We start from the raw sequence: 17,947 nt of genomic DNA on the forward strand, positions 1-17,947 counted from the left end.
AAATATGTGCTTTCACTTATGTCCATTGTGACATGATTAAGTGTACATATTGAGCATGTTTCCAATATTATGTCATATCATTCGACTGTATAGTAGCATGCAATCATTATAGAAGTCTGTTCTATGAATGGAACAATTTCAGTTGATGCAAAAGGCCCTGTTGTACATTTTCACACCATTGTATACTACAATTTTTCCGGACTTGCATCCATGCTTCAATCCAAATTTATGTCAAAGTAGTTGTTATTGCTACTAGTATCAACAAGAGTTGTATCTCTGTCTCTCTATCATCACAATCAAGAAAAAATGTTTTTTTGTGTGTAACTAGTTCCTTGTACTACATGGACATACAAGTGAACTACCTTTTCATTTTCTACCTCCTTTTCCTGGGTCTACATGATTTCTTCCTCCTCCTCATATTTTAATTTGATCATAACATGTACTTGTATCTTCATTTTACATTGTAGTGTGTGTCTAGATGAACCATACATTTTTTTTATTTCCTATAAAGAACTTGAATCTGGGCAGGAACAATTAACTACTTCCCTTGTTATGAGTGATGACATTGTTAAGTTTTAAAAACTAACTAATATATTTTGTATCCCATAGTTGTTTTCTATAAGCTGGTTTATTCCTTTATGCCCCAATTACAATGATAATTTGTGTTGAAAACTTGAAATGATGAGATATTTACAATCTAACAATCCATTAACCTCCATTTCACGAGTTGAGTCTTTCATTTTTGTCTAATGTTGGTCATATTCTTGTAGTCCAAAACAAAATGTCTAATGTAGTAACCTTAATTCTTTGTTGGGATGAATCCTGCTACGCTGGTGGATAGCTACACACCCCTCTGTCAACTTCTAATTCAAGTCATATAAACCTGCTATAGCATGTTTTCCTAGTAGAACACGAAATTCGAGTGTACAACCGTGGTTTCAGAATTCTAGATTTTTTTTTTTATCAAAGTCAACGCCGAAACACAAACGTCAACGAAAAGCCAACTATGCATGCATTGACTTTCACCCCTAAAAAATCGAAGTAAATTTGAAAACACTTTTGTACACCAGAAATCCGTGTACTGCTAGGAAAACAAGCTAAAACAGGTTTATATGGCTTGAATTGATGACAAACACAAAGGTGCGTAGGTACCATGCATACCAAATCCACTCTCATTCTTTGTTATCTCTCCTCACATGCCTCACCACTTCGTAAAAAAAATTCAATGTAATCATCTATTGAGCTTGTTTTATTTTCAGAGAACGAAAACATTTGATAACATCATGCTCAATTTTTTCAGCAAATATTTCTATAGTTCCTTTTAGCGGAAACTATACCAAGGAGAAAACCATCTATTTCAATTTCCGCACTTTCCAACCATGTGTCATCCTTGCTAGTGGAATATAAAATTTGTATTTCCATCAATGTTCCTCTTTAGTTGTGACATTTTGAAATATTTTTCTGCTTTCATGATCCATGCACTAGTGTGAATGCCATCTTACATGGGAAATTCATACTTGGCCTAACTATGCTGCTCTAGAGTCTAGACTAGCTGCAAGTCCGATGCAAAGAGGTGCACCAGCTTGTCCATGAATAATGGACCAATGAGTTGAAGGTTCTCCAATCTCCCATGTGATTACCAAACACAAACTCCGTATAGGTGATGTGATTTTCTAACTGATCAAAATCCATCCCAAATTCCTCCTTAACACCAGTCTATTGCGGAGACAGTCCCACATGCCCTTTTGCAAAGTCCTCAATTTTCTTTTCTCCCCGCCAAATTGACCCAATTCTCCTTGGTCACAGTCTCACAGAGGTAGAATCACTATCACCATCGCCTTCTGATTGTTTATTCTTCCGCATTGCCCAAAAGGACCCGAGACTCCAAATGTTTGGATTCTACAAGAAAAGCGAAGAGCTTTCCCAACGAACAATTCATATCTAGGATCCAACGCCTCCCACAATACCCCTAGTTTTTCAGTTCTAGCTGGCTACGGAGTTTTACGAGGAAACTAGATCGAAAATCCTTGCCAGGACAACTCTACAATCAAGAACTAAGGCCAAGAACGCGGCTCTAATACCAACTTGTGATGATCTAGTTAACTGAAACCGGACACTAGCCGAGTCATATGTAATCTTCAAATATCGTGGTGAGAAAGCAAAGCAAGAGATGAGTGAACATAAGTTGGATGAGAAATAGGGCTAGTCCACTAGCGCCAACAACAAGGGTTAGTGCTTTGCATAAAACTGAGTGATATAAGAGTTTGATTACAACACATCTGGCTTTATATGGACGCTCAACATCAACTGACAAGTAGATGGGAGAATATTAATTGCAACAATATCGGCGATTCGGATCCATCCGATAACTTAACTGAGATCATTGTTGAATTCTTGAGTTAAATTTAGAAATATTCAAGATCATGGCAGTGTATCGTTTTCAAAACAGAAGCTACATATATACAGAGTACTAAAATGTTAAAAAAAAATCACAATTTTGGTTGTCCATGCAAACATTAGTGAAGGACCTGACTTTATACCATATTAATGTAATTGCCCCATGCAACTGTGCTAAAATGTCTACCACACGAAATTATTAATTTTTCTACAAACTATTTTTGTATCGTACAACTAAAATAGTAACATGGTATTAATGCCACAAAGAATATTGGCAATAATATCATGGTCACAGACATCTGAACTGAGAAGAGCCTTTTAATCCAGAATCAAAGCTAGGAAGAGCATCATTCATCAAGTACAACTCAATTTTGTTTTGATAAATGGAACAAGGCAGGTATAATTCAAAAAATAATTGAAAATGGCACAAGAAAATGAATATATATATAACTCACAATTTTTTTAAGGATAATCATACATGTGATCCTGTGGCGTGAGAGGCCTCCTAGAGCGCCCATTATTGATGTCCCAAATAACAAACAACTTCCCTAATTCACGTGTACTTTGATGAAAGTTCTCTAGACCAAAAGGTTTAGTACTACAAAATGGACAAGTATACGTGTTGTGCTATTACAAGGGAGATGCACCTACGTGAGTGCGCCTTGCTCCATCGCCTTGGATAGCAAGAATGCAGAGTAATAGTTTTGAGCTTCAAGAGTTGCTCGAGCAATGGTGCTCTAGAAAAGAAAGTAATTCCGAGATAATGGTACTGCGGCTGCTGGCTGGCAGCTCAGAACCTCTCCATCAGCAGTAACGGTGTAGGTTTCAGGGTCTACATTTATTTTTGGAAGTGCATCATTGAGTTGCATGTCCAATTTTGTTAAACCGCGAACACCACCAACAGCTTCCACCCTCTTTGCTAGTTTGTACTCTGATGCAACACCAGCTTCTTTAGCAGCCTGCGATCATTCATCACAAGATCAACATACTTATTTCACCAAAGATATCACTACAAATATCTATATTAAGCTCGTCTATAATAACGGAATGTAATGGTGAAAGTTGTATCCAGTTGAGCTAAGTAAACAGTGACACTTTTTCTTGACTGTAGGTGCTATCACCGGATATTACACATCATCCTAAATTTGTCAGAAGAGTTAGTAGTTAGCCTAACCTTGCTCACAAATGCAATCGAGTTAGAACTTCCAGCCTTTCCATATGCGCCAAACATAGGCCGCATCATAACCTGCATCAAGAATGCACCATTCTGCACTGTAAATTTTCAAGCACAACAAACTTGAGTAGGAGAGATATCAATAACAGAGGGAAAATGCATGAGTCTCGTCCGCACATTTCGGTTTCTGCAAATATACATACATAGTTTAAATTTTTGTGGTTTACCACTATACCATCATAATTTAACAACGACAGACCAGACGTCGACATGACCATCTCTACTACCAACCAGAAAGCAGCCTGTGAGCTGACAGGACCTGTGCACCCGCTGACAAAGGTCCCATTTTTTTAGGTCATTCAGGTTGTAAATCTTATGAAGTCCAATCTGAACACTTGGCCACAGTAGGGTGTACATTTCTTGGAATAGGCCTATAGGGTAACTTAAGTTACATTTTGGTAACTTACCATGGCCATGGAGTTAGTTATCATAGGACACTTGAATTGAGTTCTTTTCTCTTTTTGTGGAGTCACTTAAATTTGCTAAACTAGTTACCCCATCTGGCAGCTGTACGATACCTTGTTGCTTTCATAAATAAATTGAGTCCCTCCTCTAAACAGAACACTTGAATCATCAATTTTTTTTTACTTAACCACTGACTGGTTAACTTGCTTCACATTCATCTCTCTTAATTTCTAAAATTATTCAGTGGTGTTTCCCTTTCACCATGGACGCTAACCTAGATAGCAACATAGAAATCTGCAAACAAATTTATTATTTAGTGCAAAATCTGAGACCTAATTTGCTAAACTATCCAATTAGTACAAGAATTAAAACCTAGCAAAATAGGACTGCAGTAGGACGAGCTAAGAAGCAGGAAAGGATAAAATAAGCAGAAGAGAGGAGAGGGAGATGCAGAGGGAGACAGAGATTGCAATTGTTGTCTGCCTACTGCTAGATAGGTACATGTTTGCAGATCAACCAATGTACAAATGAACTACGAATGAGGCACCAACATGTATTTGGGGCTATCAAGTTAACCCCCTTGTTCTATAAATCTTTTCTTGCAAAAAGAGCTTATTTGAATCGCAACTTTTTTCTTGCACCAACATGTGATGCTCTGACAAAAAATGGTTGTCATTGCCAACTTGCTCATAACTAAATCTGGCTATTTAGATGTAGGCTTAATCATTCTAGCCCCCCAGACATGACAAGTATGGCGGCATCACCTGCTGCCACAAGTTGCCGTCATTTCCTCTTTTGGTCTTCGTAGTTTTTCCTCTTCTCTGTTTTATACAGATGTGTCTGTCTTTGTTTTGTTGGGATTTTGGTTGCAGTTTCTCAGCATTTGTTACTCTTAAGACACAGTGATGCACTTTTTGATGCGTTCATGGAAAAGCGATGTAGGCTAAACAGAAACATCAGGGTAGAATTAGAATAAAGTGTCATATCAAAAGGATCTCAGAGAATGAAGTCCATACAGGTTCAGGTGTTGGAATGCTAGCATTCGGATCACCCATGTTAGCCCACGCAACTGCACCACCTTTTATAATCAGTTCTGGTTTCGCACCAAAGAACGCAGGTTTCCAAAGAACTAGATCAGCTAACTTTCCCACCTGCCAAAGCATGTACTGATAAATATTAAAATGGAAAATAAGAAAAAAATAAGGATACTTTAGCCTTTGTATTGAGATATTCAGAAAAAAAAATCCTTAGCCAGAAGGATGTCAATGGGGGCGACAGCCCGAAGAATCTCAATGGCACCATGGGTGTGATAGCAATTTTTTTTTTTTAAATCTACTCTGTTTTACTGTAGAAAAATTTGCATATGTATACATCGTAACGAATCCGGAAACAACAATATTGTGTGCTGCCATGGCACAGGGCATTTGTCAGTAGCTATAGTAAATACATATGTTGCTGGAATCAATACTGGCAAAACTATCCAGCAAAGTAATTTCCCTATATTACATGAATCTATCAGGCATACTAACAAATTAGATGCTATTACATTCTAATATCCTCAACTTATATCAAGCATATTAAAGAAAGCAGATAATCATTTTCCTTTAGATGTATAATTTCACAAGTGAGTGGATGGTCTTCTCTACCTTATGTTGTCTACTGAATATGAAGCAATTAATGGAAGAAGATCTGAAAGTGGTCAGAAGAGGTGCATACCTCCACAGAACCAACAAAATCCGAAAAACCGTTTACTATAGCAGGATTTATGGTGTACTTTGCTATGTATCTTCTTATGCGGAAGTTGTCATTATCCTTGGGAGGATCAGAGCCACCAGACCCAGGTAAGCTACCTCTTTGGACTTTCATTTTGTTTGCAGTTTGCCATGTTCGGATTATCACCTGAAAATTAATTATTTCAACAAATTCATATAAGTAAATCAAGTTTAAAATCGGCTGCTGGTTACTAGAGCTTACATGCAAAAACTAAAGGTACAAGTATATCTGTTCAAGTCTCTCGAATAACTCTTTTTTCTATCATGGCTTATCTGGGAAAGACAAAGGCTGTATTTCATTAAAAATTTAAAAACAATTACCCTATGATACATCGACAGATCAAACCAGTGAACAAGCTCAAACAATGTTTGATGTAATGCAAGCAGCATAAAATAGTTGCTCTCGACTGACTTGTTTTATTTGGTTTGCCTTGACACTATATCTGAAATAAACCGATATTATTTCCCCCAGAATTTCATGATAATACAGAAATTACCACATTTCCTAGTTACATTCAAATGAATTGGCACATAAAATGAAGATACAATCAGGTGTAAGTATAAGATGGACTGTGTTAAAATAATTTACTGAAACTCAAAACAGAACCAAATGATGACTTGTAACCTGTAAGTGGTATTTGAATCTGCACTCGGTTATTAATAACAGAATTTTAAGTGCACTTCATGCGACATAGGAAATGCACCAGCTGTTGGATCAGCCAGTGCAGATACAAGCAAAGCAACAATTATTCTTATGCCTTGTCCTGCTTAAGGTTAACCCAGAGATATTCATCGATAATATTGCCACCCATAATGCAGGACTACTGCACTGTCCTACCATTTATTTAAGCATCGTAAGTAGTCTGCACTTTAAAAAATTCAGCCTGTACAGTGGTTCCATCAAACTGTTCTCTTCCTGATAAATGTTGAGTTGACACAGGCAAAACCTTTAGCTACTCCAAGCGGGGCTCTTTATTTTTTTGGGTGGAACCAGCTAGACGCTAAGACGTGCTCTATCTCAGCTCTAATTTATAGTTGGAATTGAGACTGGGGTCATCTATTAATGCCCCTTTCATCTTCTAAAAGAAAAAAAACATCGTGAGCTTCCCTCTGAGAGATGGAAGGATAACTCTTCTCATACTTTATTTTTTTGTTTTGCTAAGTAGCTTCTTCATTTGTTGTACCATCGTGCATTGCAAATAAACATGATCACTATATCATCAGCAAATTCACCTGCATTGCTGGCGTTCTCCTGTTCAGGAGGAACACAAGCTGATGTAGCAGGCATCAGATTAACTGAATTCATGTAACTCTGAGACTGAAAAAGTGATGTTTGCCCATCAATGCCTGTCGATCACCCACTAGACTGATATTGTTATTAAATCAACACCCTTGATTTTCGTATTCAAGAGAAAAACAGCTTTGGTAGATGGCCCTATCTAACTTTTCTCGCATTAATCACCAGCTAGATAACTATTTGCTCATTGTATTTTCACCTGACAGGCTACCACATATATGAATGTTTTCTATATACAACCAATTCAATAAACATCACGTTATGAGCCAGCCAACCACATACCTATGAAGGCTGCAGCTGTGGTTTCTACTTCACCGTTTAATTATTTTTTGGTTTGTATGGGCAAGAATGCAGGATGCAAGTCACAACTTTGAATACATGTTATGAAGATCCTCAGCACCAACTCACCAATCTTTCCAACCAAAGTACCATTTGTTCACCATGAAGAAAAAAGGATAAGGATAATGTAACAGACCTCTCCAATGCGACCCATAGCCTGTGAATCAGACGATATGATACTGATAGCTCCCATGTCATGCAAGATGTCCTCAGCCGCAATTGTTTCTGCTCGAATTCTTGACTCGGCAAATGCTACATCTTCCGGGATGTTCTTATCAAGGTGGTGGCAAACCATCTATAGGAGAACCATAAATATATGACGACCAAATTTTCAAGAAATACTCATAGCATCGGCACAAGATAATTGTTTTTACCAGCATATCAAGGTGCTCATCAACAGTGTTTGAAGTAAACGGCCGTGTTGGGTTTGTCGAAGAAGGTAACACATTCTTTACCCCACATACTTTAATGATGTCTGGGGCATGACCACCACCAGCACCTTCGCTGTTTATTATAAGATAATAAGAGCACCACTAAATATTTCCTGCTATAATTTAGGCACACCCAAAAGATTTCATTTCTACAACATGACCGAAGAATACTTTGGAACCAGGCGGTGGGTTATAATCCTTAAAAGGCTGACTCATTTTCAATGTTCATTTTTCTATGAAAAGAACATGGTCAACCTTTTCAGTTGGGGTAGGCCTTGACACTCAACAGGGTCAGAAATATTTTAAAACCCGAGAAAGTATTTCATGCACTAACATCCCAGGTTAACAATCCAACCACCGAAAATATGTCCAATACAAGTTTGTCTCCTTCCTATGAACACAGCAAACAAGAAACTTTCCAATCATTCAGATGCAAATTAAACCTCGACCAACATGCTAGTGGATGGTCTATTGGAATGGGAACTCCAAAACTCACTATCTCGAAAAAAAAAATTTTGGAAGAAGAAAAAACCAGAGATTAACCTGATCTGAGCTTGTTGAAATTTCAAGATCTAACCCAATCCAGAAAAGCATATTACATAACAAACATTGAAGAAAGCTGAAGGAATACGGGTATTTTTTTGTGGTGCCTGTCTGGTACAGCTCCTTCTCCGTTTTCTCTTGCCCGGGGCAGATGAGGATCTGGAACTCTACCAAGCAGACTCTATATTCTTTGTTTCACTTGATCGAGATTCCAGGTTTAGTTAGATCATACATTTTGGCTATGCTGATCCACAGTAGATAAACTTATAAATTCAATAATTATTTTAACAGTACTTTCTAGGACACAACAGAAATCTGAGCTTTTCTCTGCATACAACCATATATAAATAACGGTGGATAATATGTCATGCTTAAATACCGCAAGCTCCATACCTGTGATATGTATGTATGGTCCTATCTTTAAAAGCTGCAATTGTATGCTCCACACAACCTGCTTCGTTTAAGGTATCTGTGTGGATATTGACCTGCCCAATTTAGATGAGCATCACCATACTAAAAATTTGTAGGTATAAGAGCATCTCCAACAGTCGCTGTATCCAGTGTTGTATCCAAAAAAGCGACTAGTTTAGCGCGCGCGCAAATTGATACTCCAACAGATGCTGCAACCTGCTGTAAAGTGGAGCGCACTGTAAAAGCGCTATCTCGTGCACTATATCTACCGCGCCGGAAAGAGCGCGCGGTACAAATCACGCGCAGAAACAACTACGTACCCAGTTTTACAGCTCCAAAATTTAGAGCTTCTGTTGGAGGTGAATATGGCCTCACGCACGAAACACGGATGGAGCGCGCTGCAGAGTGCTTTTACAGCGCCAAAATTTAGCGCGACAGTTGGAGATGCTCTAACAGCATGATATGATGATAATACAAGACAGCTTACTTGGATATCAAAAGCCTCTCCAACAGATAAGCAGTTATCTATTGCAGCTGGGGTGCTTCCCCAATCTTCATGCAGCTTCAAACCCATTGCTCCTGCCTTGATGATCTCAGATAATCCATCAGGTTTTGCAGTATTTCCCTGCACAGTTTCTCGACGGGAATAAATATTCAGATTTTGAACAACGATAGTCACTTTCCTGTATTCACTTTCGACACTGAGGCCTACATTGGGTTACATTTAAATAATAAATTTGAGTTCCCACAATGTATAGAAACCATTCAACAATACTAGTGTCACCAGTTCAGGTTATCCAACACCCTCTTTTTTTGCCTTTCTAGTTAAAGATACTTCAATAGCAATCTCCATTATTTTCTGACTTTCTCTACGTATCTTACAAATAACATGTAGAAAATGCTAACAATGAATCTCTGAAATGCTAGAAATTAAAATCTTGATATAGTATTGTTAGCTGTATTATTCCACCTAGAAACCTCCTATTTACTATTTAGTTCACAACTACAAAAATCTGGTACGAAGCTAAACTATTTAGTCTTTGTAATTAATGTTCGTAACATATATTACCTTTCCTGTGAATCCCACGTTGATTGGAAATTCATCGGTGGACTGCAACATTAGTTTCATTTGAGATGGTGCAGGGGTACAAGTTGTGGCACAAGTTCCATGTGCTGGTCCTGTTCCACCTCCCACCAATGTTGTTATGCCTACAAAAAAATGTGGAGATGATTTTGCGACCTCGTGATTTAATATTGATTAACCATTATCACATGGTATACAAGACAAATGAGCCATCTTGTCATGTATGATAATAGATTTCAATGCCACTGTCTCCAGCACCACCTCCACTGTGTCCTATGTGACCAGGAGCTGGAGATGATGTACCAGTACCACATGCTAGTCACTTGCCCCTTCTCGAGTAACTCTATTCAACCATCAAGTATACTTATGGAAAACGCAAGCTCTGCCAGACTGCTTTGTCAGTGTCTGCACCCATACTATTTAGGAAATGCTATGAAATATTAAGGATAGTCCAAACTAAAAAAAAAATGTTTTTGGCCCACTTTGACTTCACTTACAACATTCAGATATAAATGATTGCCATATATGATACAGAAAAATATGCTACTGTGGATTAGAGCTGGTATCATGGTCTGGGTTTGAATCTCCCTTTCTGATCTTTTCTTTTCCAAATTTCTTCACAAAATTCAGTTTTCAACTCATTTTTGTTAGTACCGATAATATTTTCCTTGGTAACAAGCGAAAGACTAAAAAACCTTACCACTTGCAATCGCCTCGTTTACCAGCTGAGGGCATATAAAGTGAACATGGCAATCTATACCACCAGCAGTTACAATCATGCCTTCAGCAGCAATGACTTCTGTATTCACCTGCAAATTATTTAAATGTAAAATTTCTTTATATTGTACTCCGTTTCTCTAATAAATCATTCTATAAAGTGCAGGTATGTTGTTACCCCCACTATCATGTTGCTATGCACACCATCCATGACATCAGGGTTTCCAGCTTTCCCAATGGCAATAATAAGTCCATCCCTTATACCAATATCAGCCTTGTAAATTCCTGTATAGTCAATCACGACAGCATTTGTTACAACTGTATCTAGGCAGGCAGACGCTGGATACCCTGCGGATTGTCCCATCCCATCGCGTAGAACTTTTCCACCTCCAAATATGCACTCATCACCATAAACAGCAAAGTCCTTTTCAATCTCGGCAAAAAGATCGGTATCACCAAGCCTAATCTTATCACCAGTTGTAGGTCCATACATGCTAGAATATTTCTCGTGATCAATACTGCAGTCCAATGTACCATCACCAATAAGACCTTCGCTGCAACCAAAGTTCAAAGGTAAACATCCAAGCCATAATAAATGCAGCAAATGGATTTCTCCTCTGGCATTAATTAAATGTGAAGGGAACAACCTTGCATCCGGATAATCTTCATGTCCAAAACCATTCTCAGTAACTCTTCGTATTACCTCATTAAGCTGAGAACTGTCAACAGCACCATCAGCAATGCCATTTCCACCTCTGATTACTTTGTGACCACCGATGCTTACAAGGGTAACCCTTTTAGCATCCCCGGGCTGAAAAAAATAATAACAAACCAGATTATAGAGGATTTTAGAAGATGTGCAGAATGTTTGTGAGGTTAAGTAGGATCCCTAGTACTTGAAATGTATGGTTAGATTATACTGAGCGCAAACTGCCAAATGATGAATCGAGTAAATAACCTCAAACCGAACAGCTGTTCCAGCAGGTATATTCAGTCTCATGCCATAGGCTCTTTGTCTATCAAAAACCAGATATGGATTGGCCTCTATGAAGTGGTAATGGCTCCCGATCTGCAATGTAAAAACACAAATGGAACTTCTCTCATGAGTTACAGCTTGTAATAGCACCAGAATTTAAAAGGGTGGTATGGTATAGCTCCAATCAAAATCGTGAATTGTTGAATGGGATGCAAATTGAACTTATTATGTAGAGGCTGTGGATACTATTACACATGTATTTACAGTGCATAGAAAAGGCAATTAGATCAGAATGACAGTGAGAAAACATATGTAAAAGGGAGAAAATGTAACTTTAACATGCAAAGATAAAGAAAATATTGATGCAAACTCGAGAAAGGGAACAGCAACATTAGACAGCCGTTTCAACAAGGGTAACAGCTTGCACACACTAAGATCAACAAGCCTAAAAAAAATGCAGAGACCAGGGCTAATAAAGCTTTCATTACCTAAAAAATCAAAAGAATTAAATAACTGAAATTTATTTCCAAAAAAAGACTTTAGGAGCATAATTCATAGTGTTAAGAGCTAGGGATACAAGTTTGGATCAAGACGACCCATTGATCCAGCTTAGTTCTTGGTTAATAATGTGAAGGACATGGTCTAAAGGTCACTGCCTTTAGTAATGTTGCACAGCATTATTACACTGATGCTGGTCAGCACCCTGTCATGTCACACATGGATCAAATGCTATGTCATTATCCAGGGATGACAAGAGTGATCTTGTTAAATGAATAAGACACACACAGTTGCACCACAAGCAAAGGCAGTAAAGCATAGGTCCAATTGTGAAATTAAGTTGGGTGCAAAGCTCCATCTAATGAAATTCTATAGAATAAGAAGTTATTTGAAATTTGCAGCCAGGACCTCAAATGAAAAGCATTCACACATTCTTTACCTGAATAGGCCTGTCTGCTTTGTTAACAACCTTCAGAGTTAAAGCCCTACGATGAAGGTTGAGGATTATGCGTCCAGAGCAGAAATGTACTTCACCAGGAGAGTCTTTATCATCACTCCCAGAAAACTTTTCAAGTGAAGGTACTGCAACAATTAAATAATTTATCCACAGTTACTATTTCCACTTCTTAACTTTCCTCAAACAACTGATAACTGAAATAAACTTTCTAGAAGAGGTACATTACCACAAAATCCATAAATACAGTATTTTAAGAGTTGTACAAGCAAGCAATTTATTAAACCAAGTGTGTTGGTCAGCATTTACAACCTGGGAGATATGAGCCATGAAGAGCTAGTTCCAAGTTTCCATCATCAGAAGAAATAGGATCATGTACAGTAATTAGTTTTGTTCCATCCATAAATGTTCCTTCAACCTAGAAAAAAAATGTTATAATTGAGTTAATTTAGAATATAATAGTAACACCATGATTGTCAAGCCATCTGTTGCAACATTAATATCTGAGTCTAATTAATTAGAGCCCTATAAATAACAAATGAGATCTTTGTGAGTATGGATATGCCATAACAAGTGTTCGGCACATCCGTATCTCTGTTCCACATCACATACCAGATAAGTTAAACTCTCATTGCCATGTAGATTATACTACATCATATTGGTTGTTGCGGACATGATAACTGTGATCATTGGAGATTGTACTAATAAGGAAAGAAATCAACTGGTGGGGGCTGGTTTTTCCTCAAGGAGAAGCTGTACAGCAGGATGCCGAAGTTGATGCACTTCGTCTGGTGGGCAATAACCTCACTGCCTATGTACTTGAGTAGTACATGCGCAAGCCAGAGTAGAATTGTGGCATTTTTTAACTGGACGGGTTTTTCTCAACTTGTGCAGGCCTAGTTTTATTTTAGCACTATACATACAGTGTGCGGTGTCTTTATGGACACACAATTATTTCCCGAATCATTACATCATCACAACCAAGGTTCTAGATTGAGGAAATTGATCGATATTGTTTAGCATGAGCAAAGAAATAACCTGCACAGTGTACAAAAGGTGTGGAACAGCTGCAAGAACTTGTCTCCTGATAGGCAAGGAAAAAAGCATGAGCTGAAGGTTATAGAACAAGAAGGAGATTAATAGGTGAAGGACTGAAGGCAGTAATTGGTCATCATTATTTGCAGTACAACACAATAATTAATTTTTCCGCGGAAGATCAGCACAGTTACTAAATCAACAATGTATCCCTTCACATGTAAAATGGTTCCCAGAATGCAGAAGCCTTAGACAACAGATACAAATGATGAAGTAACAATTCTACCATAGACTAACCAAATCTTCTAGATTACAAGCAAGATGTGAGTAACTACTAATTTATGCAGGGGTGAACAAGTGGCACCAGCTTTTGCCATAGGTTATGCATTTGAAATAAAAAATAAGGATAATCTTCTACCCACTCTTCGATGAGGAAAAGTCCTACTAGCATTCTGTTGTGCTTATTATAAATTAGCGCATCTTTGGCAAAGTCAGATTCCATTGCATCAGCCAGAGAATTAGTCTAAGAGATGATGAGTTCAGATCACTAAAGCCACCATCATGTTTTCTATTATCTGTCTAGGCAGTTCAAAATGTCTACATCCTTATGAGATAAGCAGGAAAGTGAAATGTGAAGTTTTTAAACAGGGGTTCGAAAGATCAGCACAAACGAACCTGCCCAGCATCTGTTTTCCCAAGTCCATCAAGTCCGTTACAGTTTTGTCTCCATCGCGAACAAACTCGAGAATCTGTGTCAGGAAGCACAAGAAATGTTTAGCTTCAACCACGTGTCCATGTTACCCCAACACGGGGTCAACAAATATGCATCACGCAACAACATGGTAACAAATTGAGTACTCCTACTTCTTTGTGCACAAACTAGATGTATATAAATCAACTTTTCGCAGCACGGAATCACAATCAGATGAATCTCATCATCACCTGCGCGGCGATGAGTGCGACAGCCTCGGTGTAGTTGAGGCGGAGCCCGCGGGCGAGGCGCTTCTGCGCGAGGAACCCGGCATTGTGCAGCGCCAACTTCTCCACTTCCCTCGGCACCAGCTTCATCCCTGAGAACCAGGGGCGGGCTCGGAACTGAAAACCTTGGGAAAGCGAGCTGCAGCCAGAATTCAGAATTCAGAGAAACTAAATCAAAACCCATGCTCGGAATGTCTGGATGATCGGAATGCCTACGAAAAGGAACGGATGTAGCGATTCGATTCCTCCCACCGGAAGAAGAAGAAGGCACGATACAAATAGAATTCAATGCGTTGTCAGGTTATCATTTGTCAGCAGCAGAAATAAAGTCAACCTGGGCGGGTGGGTCTCCCGTCCGCGCCGGAGCAGCGGGAGGAAGGCTGCGCCGCTTGGCTCGCTGGGACGAGGTGCGGGGGAGTTCTTCTGCGGCGCCGGCGAGGAGATGGCTCGGCGGCTGCGCCGGAGCTGGGGGCGAGACGGTGGAAAAGAGAGCAGAGTATGGTGGGGGAGAAGGGAGGTCGCCGCTATATCTGGAGTGGATTTGATTGGGGGCCGAGGAGGAGAGCAGTTCAGTTGGAATCTTTCATTGATGATTCCGTTGCCGTCCGTGGGCCCACCGCCGTCAGGTTCGGGAATATGGAATCAAGCAAGTGGATCCAGAACGCAGCGATTTTGGTACCGGAGTGGTGACGTCAGCTGATCTAGTTTTCAAAATTTTGACTGAGATTTGTGAAAAATTATTTACTGTTCAAAGTATGTTTCACAAAGTTTTACATATGGTTCACATGTTTCTGAAACTTGTGAAACATTTTATACTATTCAAATTTGATTCAATTATGTTTCAGTTTTGTTAAAAAAAAGGGACAAGTAGTCTCACCAATCTTAAAGTATATAATCTATGGTGGATGGCACTCCGATACATACCGTTGCCGGTAAAAAGGAGTTTTCGAGTGGATCCACTGAGTTGGAGAAGCCAATGGAGTGATGACGGAAGGAAATTATTGTATTCCCTCCGACAAGTTAACTGAATCAACAAACTAAAACAGTCTTTCTCACTTCCTCCGTTTATAATTAATTTGCGTTTTGGGTTTAGTTAAAGTTAAAATTTGTAATGTTTGACTAAATATTTAAAAAAATATCGACATCTACAATATAAAAGTTATAGTGTTTGAATTAACGATAAGCTATATTTTTATACTATATGCATTTGGTATCATAGTTGTTTTTTTACTATAATTTAAATCAAATTTGATAGTGATTGACTTTAAAGTAGCTAGAACGCAAAGTAATAATAAACGGAGGGCGTATAGCTGGAAAAATAGGGTGATGTTTAGTCTCTCCTTAGGTTGTCATATTAGATTTTTATTTTGTTAGAGAAGAAATTGAAGTAAGATAAGCCTGCCATTTGTCGTATGCATTTATAGCCATTGCATCTAAGTAACCACTGTGATGATCGTAAGCTAATCCTTCACAATTAAATATAGGATCCGAAAAACTGTTTTTTTATATTTCTCCTATAAATGTTGAAAGACTACCCAGCCAACCAGACCATCTGAAAGGGGCAAACGAATCTGGTTCGTCCAATCAGCATGCAACAGTAAATCTCCCATCCCGCTTTTCACCACAGCCGTCCGATCAGTCAGATTTTTTCTCACTCGTTCAGTTTTGGAAAGACTCCATGACGGGTGGGACCTTCTACGTGCGGGGCCCGACGATGAGGTAGGCAGGTCCGCTCGTTCGGTCGCTTCATTCTCATGTCCACGGACGAAAGGTGAAAACCTAGATCGAACGAGCTCCCAATCCCGTGCGCTCGCCTCCCCTCCTCTCCTCCTCAATCCCGTGCGCTCCCCAAGCCGCCGCCACGATAGACCACGAGCCGCCACCGTCGCCGTGCCTTGCCCCCTCGCGCCTCCTCCTCTGCGACTCCGAGCCGCCGCCATCGCGCATCTCCGCCTCAACCCACCCAACGCTGCGCTGGGACGGAGGTGGAGGAGCACGGATTCGGAAGAGGCGTGCGCTCGTCTGCGCCCTCGATTTCTTCCAGCGGCGGCTGCCCGCGTGCCCTCGATTTCGTCCAACTGCGGCTGGCCGCGCGCTGGCGGCGAAAGGCGGCAACCGAGCGGTGGTGGCGGCGCTCGCCCTCGATTTCGTCCGAGCGTCCAGCGGCGGCGGAAGGGAGCAGAAGAGGCGCGCCGGCGGCGGAAGGCAGCAATCGAGCGATGGTGGCGGCGGCTGGACCGTGCGTGCCCTCGATTTCTTCCTCGGCACTCCTGGAGTGGAGATGCTCTCAGTCGCTTCCATAGTAGGTCGCCTCGCCTCGCCTAGCTGCACACCCTCGGTCGACTCCCGGCGTCGCGCGCTTGTCCACCACGCCCTAAGCCCGCTCCAGCCTCCAGGTATCCATTCCCTTCTTCTAGGCTTCAATCTCACGGGGCATGGTGTGATTTTCATGTTGAGGAGACTGGACTGCCAGGACGAAGAGGCAGGCTGCGGTGGTGCTCCATGCGGTTTCGTGTCAGGCCATTCAGGCCTAGACGAATATGGAGATGAAAACAATTGCTCCAATTGATGTCTGAAACAGATTTTTAAAATACCTTACTCCAAGGCACAAATTGCTATGGATGTAGTCTGTATTTGAGACACTCATTTACACACAAGTTCAGTGTCTGATTGCTCTAAAATAATCATGCTCTCTGTTTACTATATACTAATACAATGATCTACATTATATTTGCAGCCTTGATGTTGATGAAATTGAAAAGATAATTTATATTGATGTGAGAGTTCTCAGAGGAGGAGGAAAAAACAGTTTCCCTATTGCTGCTCTGTTGATGTTTTTCAGAAGGTTGGTCTTGTTCTTGGACCTGATTTTGTATGCTGCTTGGTGCTTGTGGTGACCCGGCATACCACTGCATGGTGTAGTATGCAAGTCTGATATAACACCAATGAAACACCGTTCCACTAGTATTATATCGCTCAGAGTGGTACAACAGAAACATATGCGGGTCCAAGGCATGTCTATAGAATTACAATATTGACTCTGTTACATAAGATCATCACAACCTCCTACTTTACAATGAGGTAAATCTGCAAATAAACTCCAGAAGAACGACTCGTAGTCTAATCCTATCACGAACTCTATTTGTAGAGTATTTAACTATCTAGAGAGGCTATGAATAGATTCTAGCTAAATAGGAGCTAAGTTTAGGAAGCTAGTTCCCTTCTATGGCTAAACTAGGTTTTCTCCTTGTTGGATGTGGTATCTGACTCCTCTGACAGGGTCCTGTCTCTTGAAGTAGTTGTTGATTCCTCGGCCTTCGAGTTGCGCTGTAGATCCTCCTTCGATGCCTCCATATCTAAGCAGGGGATTTAAGAG

At 40.0% G+C, this 17,947-nt stretch overlaps 1 protein-coding gene across 1 annotated transcript; it reads right to left on the reverse strand.

The window, feature by feature from the left end:
- Positions 1–2,812: 2,812 nt before the first annotated feature.
- LOC127292080 (urease) lies at positions 2,813–15,136 on the reverse strand. The gene is made up of 19 exons (XM_051321428.2): positions 14,906–15,136; positions 14,536–14,710; positions 14,269–14,342; positions 13,597–13,642; positions 12,871–12,976; positions 12,544–12,686; positions 11,589–11,699; positions 11,278–11,441; positions 10,809–11,184; positions 10,614–10,722; positions 9,899–10,038; positions 9,317–9,454; positions 8,812–8,903; positions 7,819–7,948; positions 7,581–7,739; positions 5,753–5,935; positions 5,053–5,187; positions 3,572–3,643; positions 2,813–3,356 (listed from the first exon to the last, which is right to left on the reverse strand). The coding sequence occupies exons 2-19, from the start codon at positions 14,659–14,661 to the stop codon at positions 3,135–3,137; spliced, it is 2,526 nt and encodes an 841-aa protein (XP_051177388.1). The 5' UTR covers positions 14,662–14,710; positions 14,906–15,136; the 3' UTR covers positions 2,813–3,134.
- Between the last annotated feature and the right edge of the window lie 2,811 nt (positions 15,137–17,947).

This window comes from Lolium perenne, chromosome 4, assembly GCF_019359855.2.
Source record: "Lolium perenne isolate Kyuss_39 chromosome 4, Kyuss_2.0, whole genome shotgun sequence".
Lineage (NCBI taxonomy): Eukaryota > Viridiplantae > Streptophyta > Magnoliopsida > Poales > Poaceae > Lolium > Lolium perenne.